The sequence below is a fragment of the Alligator mississippiensis genome, chromosome 1 (assembly GCF_030867095.1).
Source record: "Alligator mississippiensis isolate rAllMis1 chromosome 1, rAllMis1, whole genome shotgun sequence".
Taxonomy (NCBI): Eukaryota; Metazoa; Chordata; order Crocodylia; family Alligatoridae; genus Alligator; species Alligator mississippiensis.
The window spans coordinates 482,745,891-482,760,448 of record NC_081824.1 but is presented as its reverse complement, the minus strand read 5'-3'; the positions used below and the strand labels follow the sequence as shown (position 1 = coordinate 482,760,448).

General features: G+C 49.3%; 2 protein-coding genes across 2 annotated transcripts; both read right to left on the bottom strand.

Annotated features, from left to right (window-relative positions):
• Positions 1-3,163: 3,163 nt before the first annotated feature.
• On the bottom strand, positions 3,164-4,108 carry LOC132250348 (olfactory receptor 51Q1-like). The gene has a single exon (XM_059727038.1). The coding sequence runs from the start codon at positions 4,106-4,108 to the stop codon at positions 3,164-3,166; it is 945 nt and encodes a 314-aa protein (XP_059583021.1).
• A 5,120-nt stretch (positions 4,109-9,228) lies between these two features.
• On the bottom strand, positions 9,229-12,679 carry LOC102577368 (folate receptor alpha). Its single transcript, XM_059725117.1, has 4 exons — positions 12,542-12,679; positions 11,111-11,299; positions 10,215-10,350; positions 9,229-9,539 (listed from the first exon to the last, which is right to left on the bottom strand). Exons 1-4 carry the CDS (start codon positions 12,677-12,679, stop codon positions 9,229-9,231), a joined length of 774 nt encoding a protein of 257 aa, XP_059581100.1.
• Between the last annotated feature and the right edge of the window lie 1,879 nt (positions 12,680-14,558).

Genomic DNA, 14,558 nt, shown 5'->3' with positions numbered 1-14,558 from the left:
CAGAGTGCAACACCCAGATGGGGCCTCTCACTTCATGAGGGCTTTCTGGCAGTTGCAATGGAATATATTCATGCTAGGGACATGGCATCTCCATCCTTGGAGTTTTTGAAGACCTGGGTAGACAAAGCCTTGGCTGGGATGATGTAGTTGGGGCTGCTCCGGCTTTGACCAGGGGTTGGACTAAATGTGACCTCATGAGGTCCCTTCAACCCACATTGTCCATGAATCTATTATTCTAATTCTTCAAAGAGCTTCTGCTGCTAGACTGGACAACTAAGACCCACACACTGAAAAAAAATAATGGATTTTACTTTTCCCCCAAAGATTTAAAGCTGAATAAATACAGAACTTGGATTTCTTTGGCCCGTTGAGGGAATTGCACACATTGGTACCTGTATGCAATGGTGCCCTGAAAGTTGCATGCATGGATGGTTTCATGTGTTCCTGATCCAGCTGGTCTATAAGGGGCCAATCTACCCTTTCGGAAATAAAATGTATCATGTCACTAATGTAAAAATCAAGATTTAGGGGTTGTTATTCATTTCCCAGCTATGTAGACTGGAATGCAGTGAAACAGTTCCCTATGATCACAGATAAAAGCGCATCTTCATCCTGTGTATAAAGCACCCTTCGGGTTTTGGGAAAGACAAGTATCACATCATTTCTCTCTCCTCTCTTATCAAAGCTAAATAAGCTTAGGTCATTCAGATTTTCCTCATAAGTTTTTTTCTTTTCCCAGGGCTCTAATCATTTTTGTTGCTCTCCACTGGACTTTTATGTCCATATCCTTCTTGAAGTGCATTATCCAAAACTGGACAAAGGACTCCAGGGAAGACCTCAGTGCTGCCAAAGAGAGTAGAAGAATCACATCTCCTGACTTGCAAATATCCCTTGTACTGATAAAGTCCAATATTTTTTATTTTTTGCAACATGAGCACACTGTTGACTCATATTCCCAGGTCCCTGTCTGCAGCCTAGCCAGCTCCTCTCCAGTCTGTATGTGTGCATGTCATTATCCCATCCCAAGGATGGGACTTTGCATTTCTCCCTGTAGAATTCCTTCTGGTTGATTTTGAACCATTTCTCCAGGTTATTCAGCTCATTCTAGATCCTAGCCCTGCCCCCCATGGTGCCTCCAACTCCACCCACCTGGGTGTCATCTAAAGATCTGCTAAGTGTGCACTCAATGCCAGCACCCACATCATCCATGAAGATGTCAAATAGTGTCAAACCTATGTCAGATCCCTGGGGAACCCCATGTGATACTCCCTCCCAACCAAACTTGAGCTGCACATCTCACAGCAGCTGGGGCAGAGGCAGTCTGGATCACTTTTTAGACTGTTACCCCCTGACTTCTACCTCATTTGGTTGTGTAGCCACTTAAACCAGAACTGGATCCGACCCAGGAGACTTCCAGGAGCAAGGATGTGTGTCTGATGCCTGTAACTACCTCAGGGGAGTAAGGGTAGAAGCATAAAAGGGGGAATAAAGCCTGGGAAGCTAAAGGACAGTGTTAGCAATAGAGAAAATAGGACCAAACTGATCTCAAGGAAATTGAAGTTAAAGGGAGGCTTCCAACCATGCGAGCAGGGAAGTCATAAAACAGCCTGTGGATAGGAGCAGTAGGAGGAAAAGCACCTCACCGGGTTTTTGATAGAGTTTCAATCAGCCTGTGTTCATACTATCCAATGCAACAGCAGAGGACTGGATCTGATGACCATGGAGACCCTTCCAGCCCCATGTTCTTATGACATACAGCTGACACCGTCCAGGGCTATTCATAACGCATTCAGCAATCTTACAGCTTTTCAATTTCCTCTCTCTCTTTCATGGGCTTCATACTTCCAGCTCATCCCCATAAACACCTCTAGTCATCTGAACTCCTGACGGCAAACCTTGCCTCTCCCTGGTTTTAATCTCTCCTCTTTCCCTGGGTTGACCACAATCATTCATGGAAGCACAGCTCAGTGATAGATGCAATTGCATTACAGCTTTCTTAAAATGATTTCCTATCTGTTCTCTATGTACCTCCTGCTTTTGTTTACTGCCCTGCTCCTTTCAGCACACTGAATTGCTCTGGTCACGGACTGCTTCACAATGACGGTTATCATCTCAAGTCATTTTAGTGTGTTTTGCAAGAGAAAGTGCTGATGTCATTTTAAAGACATCAGTAAATCTTATCCAGTACTTTTAGGTCCCTTATGTGTAACAAATAAATACATAAATAAAATAACAAAAAAAAAAAAAAAAGCAAAAGCATGGAGGAAGTTCAGAATGGATTAAAATGGTCAGGAAAGTTCACAGTGTAATGTATTATCATCTTGTAAGAGCATTTAAGATATCCAGTTAGACAGCAGAAACTATGATCGTTATCATGTGTGTTATTGCAGAACACAAGACCCATTGTAGTAGCCATGGGAGGACGCCAGAACAGAAATGTGGTTCCTGCCCCAGAGAGCTTACAATCTAAGGACCTGAGAGAGAGAGAGAGAGAGAGAGAGGAGTACGAGTATGAAACTGAATAATATTTCCCAGGGGATTGTCAGTGCTTTCATCACACCAACAGTAATGAATATGTAATATAGGGGATATACCCACACTATAAATACCACAAATGAGCAAGCATGTATTTATAATGGAAACCAACCAGAAAAAAGGAGGAGTGTGAGAATAGTGGGAATGATGATTTGTTTTCCATTTTTCTAAACACCCTCCACTCCTGCACTTTGATGAACTCCTTAATTAGGCAGGAACTGAAAAACGAAGCCAAGAACATCAAGCGGGGTCTCACAACGTGCTGCGCTGGGCTTCATTCACCAGTGATGTGCTGAACTTGAACGGGTGCTGATACATAGGAGTTAAGCCCAGGTGCTTCCCATGCTGCCTTCTGTCCTATCCATGAACCCATGGAAGTGGTTCACCAGGGCCTGACTTCAACTCAGTTGAAGAGCTTGTCATTAAAGAGACTGGACCACACAACTCACCACCATGAGTCCACTTATAGCTTGTGGATTTGGGGAGAGTCAAACCTGGCAGTATTCATGTTTTCCAGCTGAAGAGGAATTTTGAATATCTCCTCCCAGAGTGCAGCAAAGACATGCAAGGGTGTCCTCATCGTCATTATATCACAGGGAGATGTCCCTTAGCAGAGAACATCTCTCAGTCACATCTTCCTTAGCACAAAGACTCTGGCAATCCCCTTGCGGATCTGCTTCGTTTTAATACTATATATGATGGGGTTTAGCACAGGGGGGACAAGCAGGTAGATGTTTGCCATGAGGATGTGAACCAGTGGAGAAGCGTGGTGGCCAAACCGGTACACCAGAGATAAGCCAATCATGGGGATGTAGAGTGCTAGCACAGCAAAGATGTGGGACAGACAGTTGTTGAGGGCCTTCAGACGTTCCTTCAAGGATGCAATGCCCAGGATTGTCTTAAAAATCAAAGCATAGGACACCACAATGAGCAAAGGGTCTAATATCATTATAAGGGAAACTAGAACTAACCCATACAATCTGTTGAATGTGGTGTCTGCACACGCCAGCCGCATCAGATCCTGGTGCAGACAGTACGGATGGGACAGCACACGGGACTTACAAAACGGCAACCTTCTCAGCACGAGCGCTAGCGGCAGTGGCACAAGTGTGCTCCGTCCCAGAATTGCCAGGCCTATCATGGCGATTCTGGCATTGGTGAGGATGGAGGCATATCTCAGAGGCTTGCAGATGGCCACGTAGCGGTCAAAGGCCATGGCCAGGAGCACGGAGGACTCTATGAAGGAGAATATGTGAACAAAACACAACTGAGCAAAGCAGGCTTCAAAGCCAATTTCTCTGGAGTTCAACCAGAATATTTTGAGCACCGTTGGCATCGTAGAGAGCGACAAGCCCAGATCGGTGAGGGCCAACATAGAGAGGAAATAGTACATGGGCTCATGCAGGCTGGGGTGCGTCTTGATGACAAACAGGATCGTGCAGTTCCCTACCAGTGCGACAAGGTAAATGGAAGAGAAGGGGATGGAGAGCCAGGCGTGTTCTGCTTCTAGCCCGGGGATGCCCGTCAGGATGAACGTGAACAGGGTGGAGTTGGTGCCGCTGAGAGATGACATGATGCACTGGAGAAGACCTCCCCTGAAAGTTAAAAGGTGGAGGCACCTATAGAGGAGAGGAAAACAGATATATTGAAGCAATAATGGATAATTTTCAGCATCTTGTGACCTAAGGCCGTCTGGAAGGCTTGTTTTGGCCCTAACGATCCAGCAAGTCAGTAAGGCATACGTTTCTTTGTTATGCCTTTTCTTTGAGTCACTCAATATTTGGGATGCAGCTTAGATGAGCCCTTTGGCAATAAAATAATTTTCTCAGGCACCGGTAAAGCAGCAGCTACATCTGGTATTTACTAAAGGATAGATCAGCTGTTTTCCCATGCTGGAGGAATGACATCTTGTGCCTGAAAATGCATGTAACACCTCCACCTATTATAGAGCTTGTCCAATAAATGGTATTATCAAGATGTTAGTGGTATTACCATATTGCTCCTGAATTAGTACACAGATGTACACCAAACAGAATAAGAGAACAGGTTTCAGATCCAAAATAGCTGCGTTCCTCGTATCTAAGTCAGGCAATGGTGCAACCATGGCCCATCCACATGAAATACAGTAAATAGAAAGGAGGAGGGAACCCTGGATCATTTCTGGGCTAAGTAGGAAAACCGATTGACTGTGGTCTTTGCAAAGAGTGGAGCATACTTAAACAATGGATTTTTTTAAGATTGTTCTCAAGTTTATTCTACCGATGCCCTCCATAATACATAGTATTTTATCCAAGAGTTTTCTTCATCAAACTTTATGAGGCAAATGATCTGGGACTATTCAGCTGGAGGAAGAAAAGTTTGAGTGGGGATGTGGTGGCCATCTATCAGTATGTAATGTGTGACTATTGGGAGCTGGGAGATAAACTGTTCACTAGGGCACCCCAGGGAAGACAAGGAGCAATAGCCATAAACTGTTAGAGGATGGTTTCAGGTTGGAATTAAGAAAGAACCTGTTTACAATAAGTAGACTTCCCAAGGAGGTGCTGCAGTCCCCAACTTCGGAGGTCTTCAAGAGGAGACTGGACGGACACGTTGCTGGGATCATTTGATCTCAGCACTGTTCCTGCCCAGAGCAGGGGGTTGGATTTGAGGATCCTTTGAAGTCCTTTCCAGCCCTTAATTTTTATGATTTCTACAATTTGATTCCCCATGGGTGCAAGTGCTGGTGGGGGGGGAAGAAAGGTTTTTGGCTAGAACCTGGAGAACGATAGGTCTAGACTAGGGCTTTGCAGGGGAAAGCTAGTACAAGTTACCACATGTCCTGATCTCCTTGTAGAGGTGATGGAGATTTCATTTCAGGTGTGGACTGGAATATGAGACATGCTTCTCTAACAATCAGGGCTTTACTTAAAGCAAATTCTTGCAATGGGGTCTCATGGATAGATTTTGCTTTTACCCATGGAGTACAGGGCTCACAGTGATTCATTCTATTGAGTTTATCCAGGGAAAAATGAGTCCCTCCCAACCTGATGTGGTAACCAGCAAAGCCCAGAAGCCTAGGAAATACCCATGGTAGAGCATAGACATAACTACACCTTCATCATCCCAACCAGTGGCTGTGCAACCTCTTCTTGAACCCCTCCAAGGACAGCCCACCACTTCCCTTGGCAGTGCATGCCATGAATTGCACTGCTTCATGGTGTTCAAATAGGAAGAAGGCAGGTGCCAACCTGTTGCCATGCATTTCTTAGGTGATTCAGTCAGGCATTTTCCATTCAAGAGAAATTAGGGCATCTGTGAGAAACAGGGCTGGTTCCTTAAATTCTCTAAGTTATTTCAGGCCTGACCTCAAGCTCAGAGCAGTCAATGCGTGTCTCTACCCAGATTGCATGGGGACCAGGATGTGAGTCTTACAGAAATAGCACAAAGGAGGAGGGATCCTTTGCTTTTGGCTGTGGAAAAGAGGTTTAACTGAGCAAGGGACGGAACTGGTTAACTTTACTGTCGTTTTCTCCTGAATAATTATGTCTCCCAATACGTGCATGGGAAGAGATTTCTAGCATAGAAATATCTATTTGACCTACACTACACACACTCCCATGCATATGCCAGGTTAAAACTAGGCATTTTAATGTTGTTCTGTGAATGATGCAGTTTCTGTATGAAGGTACTGAATCTTGTTACCATGGTTCTGACTAACCGTATTAGACTGTAATTAACAGAGAGATATAAATGACATGCAGGCGAGGAGAGGGGCACTCATGGTAGGAAGCAGCAGGTAATGGGTAGAAGAACATCCATGATAAGGTGACAATTTGAGAAACTGGTATTTGCCAAGCAAGAGCTTCTCTCAGGTTGTACGTGCTTCTTTCCCAAACTTTGGGAAGAAAATTTGGTGTCCAAAAGCTTGTCTAGCTTGCTTCCCAAATATTTAATTGGTCCAGTGAAAAATGGTACCAACCAAGTCTAGTTTCTCATACATTTTTTGGAGCATCTCAACAAACACCGTACTGCTAATAAGGACCTCCAAGGAACAAATATAACCTAGTACTCAAAGGTTGAGAAGGCAAGAGACATTTTTTCCTAAATCACCATTTTCCTAGAAAAGCACTCAGTCAGTTTGGGAAGACCCACCGTATGAGCAGGGTTTGGATCCAACAGTACCTAGCACCGTCAGCCCAGGTGGTTTGGTGGGAAACTTAATTTTTCTTACACACAGACACTCCTGCTCAACAGCTGAGCTGTTGGGGCTGTGCTAACAAAGTCTATGCTGGGTGTCCTAAATGATCCCTTAGACATTTCAATAGTGCCTTGGCCAAGGGAGGAAAACTCCAGCAGGCTCCAGTAGTTGTCTGGCAACTGGTATCTTGAAGTCCCCTCAGTGATGTTTGGGAGATTTTTAGGTAACCTCAGCAAACACAGAGAAGAAATAAGGTCCCAGGGTTTTGTCTGGGAGGGGAATCAACCCCCAGCAGCACTGACCAAAGGACCTGGCAGATCCTCGACGGCCAACTCTCTTTGGTCCCTGCCAGGGTGTTTGAGCTGCACACCGGGAATCCTCAGTGACTTTCTCCAGGCTACAGGAGGAGATCATCACACGGCTTCTTTGTTCCTATAATTCAAAGTTTAAGTCTACAGCCAAAGCAGGTCGTGGGGAAGACACTAAGGCAGTGAAAACTGAACTAAAGACATTGCATATCCACTCTGCTTTATTGGCTACCCCCACATCACTGGGCTGGCAAAATGCTTGCCAGGAGGAACAAGCCCTGAAAAAGATGCTGCACTGAAAGGAGTTCATCCCCACTCTCATGGTCCCCTCCCACATGCCAGACTCACCCACCCTGTCCGAGGGCAGCTTCCACCTGGAAACAGAGGGCCGGGGCCAGTCGCTCTCCTCCCAGGCTGCCTGCCCATACCTTCTTGTACCGTCCCCGTGAACACGCCCCAGGCAGCTCGGCAGCAGTGTTAGCTCCCCGGGGACAAAGGGATGCAGGTGCATGCAGAGAGCTCAGACCCTGCAGGCAACTAGGGGTCAAAGCTGCCCTACATGACACCCAAGTACCCTGCAACCTTCAGCATGACTTGGGTCTCACAGTCGTGCAGCAGTCACAGGCCAGGCCCCATAGTGCCATGAGCTGCACAAAACCCACCCCAGGAAGAGAGAGCCAGGTCTGTCCTGTGCTGCACACACAGAGCCCAGGCTAGGACAATCAGCTGCCTCTATGTTTGGCACTGTATAAAAGTATGTGATAAAAGGACCAGGGAAAAAGTAAAATTCTGTCTTTTTAGTTTGTGGGTCTTAGTCCAAGCCCCTTGCTCAAAGCAGGGCCATCTCTAACTAGGTCATGCCTGCCAAGACTGTCTATCCAGGACTCTGAAATCTCCAATGATGGAGACTCTACAACCTCTCTGGGTAGCCTGTTGCACTGTTTTTAGTTGTCAGTATTCTTCTGCTAAGAAAATGCAAAGTGCCTCTTTGAGGTCCCCTCTAACCCTAACCCTTTTTCTAGGAATTAATGACACAAGGGTAGAAGAGATGGGCCATGATGCTTTCCACAAACAGCATGCTAGGCAAGATGCAGGGAATCCCTCCCCCCCCATCTACAAACAACAGAAGTTGATCACATTCTCTTCAGTTTCTAACTGAAGTCGAAATAATGCAATTCTGGGATACTAAATACTTGGTTCTTCATTACAGATATGGATAACCACCCCAACTACATCTTTGTGCGGTCCAAGTTCGCTACAGTATTTAATGAGAGTTAGACTAGCATCTGTACCATCCATAACTTCAGGAGCTTTATTCCAGCCAAAGCAAAAAAGCAGACAAAGTCTCTGTGAAAGGAAAGAAGAGAATGAAACAAGAAACAGCAAGATCACTCCAAGGGTAGTGCCATTTACTCTGTGCCATTAAGTTAATCAAGGATCCCTCCCCCCCACCCTGATTTGGCTCAAATCACAACAAGAGTGAGTTTCTGGTATCCACGTGGCATCACCTTCACACCAAAGCAAAGCAAAGAGCCCAATAGCTAAAGCATAGGCTCCAGGCCCGGCAACACCCCTGTTTCGAAGAACAAGTGTCCCTAGAGACCTGAATGCAACATGGAGAATGGGTGCACTTGGAAACTGAGTAAGACTGGAGGGAGAGGGCCAAGAGCCTTGCTCTTCTTGCAGGGTCTCTATTCCATTTGCCTGGACAGTTAAAAACACCCTTTCCTCCAGTGCAACACCCATTCCCTCACCCCATCACATCTATTCTCCAAGTGCATGGAGATCGGGGGCAAAAGGAGGTGGTTCCCATGCGCTTTGGGTCTTCTTGGGAAATGCATTTCCTCAAGCAGGGCTGGTTCATGCTTGTCCTGGTGCTCCTAGACACTTGGTCCACCTCAGTTATTAGGTTACGTATTAAAGATTTGCAGAACTGGAGGGTCTGCTACAGGCCAGGAAGGTGGGAGGGGGAGCATCCAGATAACAGGTTCACGGAGGGGAACTGGTCTGGCTCTCCTGGTCCTGTTCATCTCCCAAGCAGCCTTTTACTTCCCAGATCACAGCCCTGAGAAGGGAACAGGCTGCAGCATCCAGAGCAGCCGGGCACCCAGGGAAGCTTGCACAGAGTCTGAGTCCAGCAAGGAGGACCTCAGCAAGGGCCCCTAGCCATCATTACTCAAGCAAGGGGCACCAGCACCCATATCCTCACATCAAGGCCAGCAGAGCAGGGGGCAGCAGGATGGGGAGAGAGGCTGGCAGAGAAGAGGAGGCTCCCACAACAGGTTTCCTAGCCATATCTGCAGCAGCTCTCCCATCCCAGGAATAGTACTTGGCCACGGCCACGTTGGGGTTCCCCTGGGCAGGGTCGAACCACATCTGCATGCAGCGCCCGCTGCCCCGTGGTGCTGTGGTGTACTTGTAGGAGTCTGACCAGATCTTCTTGCGCAGGTCAGCTGCACGGAGGAAGACCTGCTTGAACGGCCGGCACACGGTACCCCAGGGACAGTGGTTCATTCCTGGAGATGACAGAGGAGAAGACAGCAGTGAGAAAGCAGCAGCTGGCAGGGACCGGCTGTCTTGGTCAGCGGAGACCCAAACATCCCAGGCCAGCGACTGAAGTGCACATGGCCTGGTCAAAGTGAGACTCAGTGCGAAGGCTGGTGGATGCCCTGGTTGGGTCTGCAGAAGGGATGCAAGGCTGGGCCTGGATGGAGGGGCTTATGGATGAGAAGAGATGGAGAGCTCAGCACCAGTAGGAATGAGGGCACCCAGGGCCTGGTGCTGGCTTCACCACGCAGCTACCCGCGTCTCTACCTCGGGCAACTGCACATACATTGTCATGAGCAACTCTGTGGAATAGAGCCGCTTCCAAACCCCACACAACCCCATAGGCAAGGCCAGCAACGTCAAGAGTATCTTAGGGCATTGGACCAACTGCATAAGCTGGGATGAAGTTAGACAAGTTCATGAATGCAAGGCATTCCTCCTTGGGGCCCTGGTTATAGGAAGCTAGGCACGGCGACTGAAGCACAGACCAGGGGAGGGGTTGGGAGACCTCCAAGGTATGACAGAGGCCAGTAAGGAAAAAAAAAAAAAGAAAAGTAGTAAAGTAGCCGCCATCGGACATCAAGGCCCATTACAAAAGAGCATGGGGAGGCAAGGCTGTGGCACCTTTTCAGGGGTTCACCGACCTGTGGCCCAGTTCCAGCCCTTGTGCCAGTTCTCTTTGCAGGTGACATAGTCTTTGCAGTCCTCCCCCCACTCCTCGCAGTCCTCCTTGCACAGCGGCACATGGAGGATCCTCTCCTGCCGCCAGCTACTGTCTGTCTGCATGGGCAGAGAGAAGGGATCCAGCCACCTCCAAGCATCCCTGGATGCAAGCTGCACCCTGGGGAGCAGGGGCACCCCCTTTTCTCCTACCTCCAACATGCTGCACCCCAGGCAATGCCTGTGACCAACTGGCTGGACAGACCCTTTGGGCAGGGGAGATCAGTCTCCCAGGTCCAAGAGACTCCTCTGCCAGGGGCAGGGGGCATTCGTGCCTCACAAGGTGGCTGGCTGGCATGACCAGCAAACACTTCATGACCCACAGGGATTGCAGCATACAGCAAAGTAGGGCAGAGGCAGCTCAGCAGCCCCCATTCAGGCTAGTGATCTAGCCAGGCTGGACCAGTGAACGCGTCGACAGCAGGACTGAGCATCTGGGGAGCCGTAGATGGTGGTTGCGAGAGTGGAAGTCCTCCCACCCAGAGAAGATCTGGATGAGCCAAGAGCAATGGGAGGGAAAGAGACCATCTCTGCTGCAAGCTCCAGCAACCAGGTGCACTGGAAGGCACCGACACAAATAGACCCCGCCCTGGATAAACAGACATCAGCATCAAGTGGGAAGTGGCAGGAATCAAACCCAGCACCTTTGGCACTGGTGACAAGCCCCTCCTATTCAGGACAAAAAGCCTCCCCTCCAGCTGAGACCAGGGGGAGTCACTGACGGGGCTGCTACTAGGTGGAGCTCCACACATGCACACACACACACCAGGGTTGTGTTACCACATGTGCATTATCCCATGCTCATGGGAGCTGCACCCACCTTGACGATCCAGGGCCCCAGGTTGGGGGGGCACTTGTAGAGGCAGGTGTCCTGGATGAAGTGGTGCTTGCACTTGTGCGGCATCACCCTGCAGTGGTTCCAGTTGAAGCGGTACAGGTAGGACTGGTCCCGGTGAGCCTCTGTACTGGTGTTGCCTGTGTAGCAGGCATTGACCTTCCAGGGGGTGCACTACAACCAAGCCAAGGACAGGAGATCATCACAGTGACAACACCAGCTATTGCTGGGGGCTGTGGCAGTCTCCCACACAGCCCCCAACTCCGCAGCAGGGGTGGTTTCAGGATCTCCGGGAGCTGGACACGGGGACTGGAGGATCCATGAATGGGTGAGGGAGGGATGCACTGGCAGGAATCTTTCCAGGGCTAAAGGGGCACTGGGGTAAGATCGAGTCACAGGAGCCATCTTGCCCTGAGCCCAAGGCAGCCAGGGTCTGGGAAGGAGGATGCCCACCCACCCACCCTTGGCAGAAGGGGATGTGGTGGCAGCTGCAGTCCTTGGACTTTGCTCTGCTAGGACTGCTTGAATGCAGACCTGGTTCACTAGTGCTGTCAGCCCCTTCCTGCTCATGCATCTGCAGGCAGGGGTGGATCCGGGAAGGGCAGGGTGTGGTGCCATCACCCCCCCCCCCTTCCCCATGTCCCTGAGCTACCCAGACCTTAAAACCAGGTGCCTGGGAGAGGCCACAGCCCTTCTATCGAGACAGTACTAAGAGTCATTTGACTTCATGGCTCATTTTCATGTCCTCGGCTACTGCTAATCTCTTCACTCCACAGGTTTGATTCCCCTTTTTAAGGGTCTTGCAGTTCCATTAATCTAGTTACCCTTTCTTCTCCACTTTGAATGGCGAATAGGCAGCCCTGGTCATCTTTTTTTCGAAGATGGTTTTTGCTTTAGCTACAAGCCTCAACTCAAGTAAACAGCAAATCCAGTGAGGCCGTAGCTGACAGCAAAAGGCTGGATGCACTATCAATATGCTCAAGGCAGCCAAGGTTTGTGTCACAAATCTGAATTAAGTACAACTATAGGACTAATAAAAACAAATCTTTTTACTACATTGCCCAATTTGTTATGCATCTCTGTCTACTAGAATGTGGACTGATTTGGTAGGTGACAAAGTTACTTGTTTTTACTTTGATCTTAAACTGAATAATATAGCCCTGTGCCCCTGGCATATTGGTAAGTCATCTAAATGCTCTTTAACTGGAGGAAAGTGTTGGGGTGCAGTGCATCACCACATATAATATCTGCACCCCCTTTCAAAAAGCTAAATTTTGTCATGACCACATCCCTGCCAAGCACCAGGCTCTAGCATCAAGGCCATGTGTTGCAGGTCTGGGCGACTTTGTGGTTCCTCCCCTGCCGATACCAGGGGAGAGCTGGGCTAACGAGCATCAGAGCCCACAGCCCCCTCACCTGGCCATGAAGCTCCCCCTCCGGGCCCAGCTTGGCTTTGTGGTACTTGGCATCCATGCAGACGTTCAGCAATGATGCCCCAGCAAGGCTGGCAATGCAGGCAATCCACAGGCCTAGCAGGACCCACTGTGCTGCCATCTCTCTGCAAAAACAGGACAAAGGCAGAAATAGGAGAGAGAAGAGCAACTTCAGAGAAGGGGCTGGTCCACCTGCATTCAGATGGGTGCAGTTATGCCAGGGGCTCTCAGCAGGTGAGGGGACCCCACAGGGGATGTCAGCACTGTAAAGTACCCCTCAGTGCTTTACACCCCCCTATATGAGCTTCCTGCTCTCTTCAGGGGCATTGGACATAGGCTGGGGATAGGGACTAAGCTGTGCCAATGCTGTTGCTGGGACTTGAACCCAGAGGGTCCTGTCCCTCTTCTTAGGCTTAGATTGACACTGCATTGGGGTTAGGAAGGGTCCCACCCCAGTCAAACTGGTATGGACTGGGCAGGTTGCTTTCTTCAGCAGGGGCATGGCCTCTGCCTGGGATCTCTTGAGCATTTATTAACAACCTTGTATAGCAGCAGGGCATGGGCTGTAGTAGTCCTCCTACTTCACCTAAGACAGATTCAGGTGCTATGTCTGGAGGTTGATTGTATAGTTTTGCTAAAAGGTCAGACAATTAATTTGTCTGGGATGGTTTGGACAGGGCTGATCTTGTCTCAGGAGTTGGACTAGATGCCACCTCCTGAGGTCCCTTGCAGCCCTGCTTCTCTGGGATGCATCGGTAGCTCCCCACACCCTCTGGATGGGCTTGTCTCCAGCACACACTGAGCTCCTCTCCATCCCTCCACCACCATCACCCAACCACTCCCACTGGCTTATCCAGGGACACAAAACTGTCTATTGCTGCAGACTCTAGCCTGAGGAGCCAGGGTGAGCTGGGCTTGGCCAGGAAGCCAATGGCTCAGACATCACCAAGTCTAACAGAGCTCCCAGCAGCACCGTGCAGAGATGACCACCCCCAGCCTCAGCTCCCACCACCCAGGGAGGGATCCAGCTAGAGCAAGGAGTCCTAGAAGCCTGTCCAAGTGCAGGCCCTTCATCACCACCATGCAAACCAGCCTTTGCTGCCCGAGCTGGGAGGGAGCTGCTGGTGCCCCTGGGAGCCAGCAATGAAGTCACTGCACCTTCCCCTTGTTGCAAAGAGGAGAGAACTGCCTGGTCCACTGAGTGCTGTGTTCACACGGAGGAGCAGGCCACAGGGCCACCACCAGCCTCCAAGGTATTCCCACAGAGGTGCTGGGCAGCCTGATCACCTCCTTCCAGACAGCCCTGCCTGCTTCTTCTTGTCCTTATTTCAGAGAAGGCCCCCACACCTTAGCAGGGGTGTCCAAGAGCAGGACCTTGGATGCCTAGGACAACTCATTTCAGGCCAAAAAGGAAAGAAAAAAAAGGTGAGAGTCATTTCTAGGCATCTCTGGGCCTGGAGCCCCAGGGAGTCAGCTGCAGGCACTGTACACTTTGTACTTGGAAAACAGCAAGGGGCAGCAGCGCTGTTTTAGCCTCCCCCTCCTTTCCCCTATTTTTCTACCCCCTTTAATGCAGCTGCTGTTAGCAGCTGCCTCTTTTCCCGGGGGAAGCCAGGTCCTCACTCCCCAAGGTGTTGCTTTCTCAGGTATAGAAGATCCCCGTCCAACCATGAAGAAGCCTCTCTACAAATCCATAGAAATGGCATGGTGTACATTGCACATTCACACCTCACACACACACACACACAAACCAGTGACAAACTTACACCAAGATGCATCTAAATGCTACCACCAGCCAGATGAACTGCTCTACAGGTGGCGGGACCAGCAAAGGATTTCAGCATCTTTCACAAGTTTTAAATTAAAATGATGCCTCCGTCCAAAACCATGATCCAAAAAGCCTCTCCCCCAGCTCCTTCCTAACTCTGGAGGCAGCTGGACTCCAGGGGCCAAATTCCCAAGGGTGTTAGGGACTACAAGGCTGTCCCTCGGTCTACTTC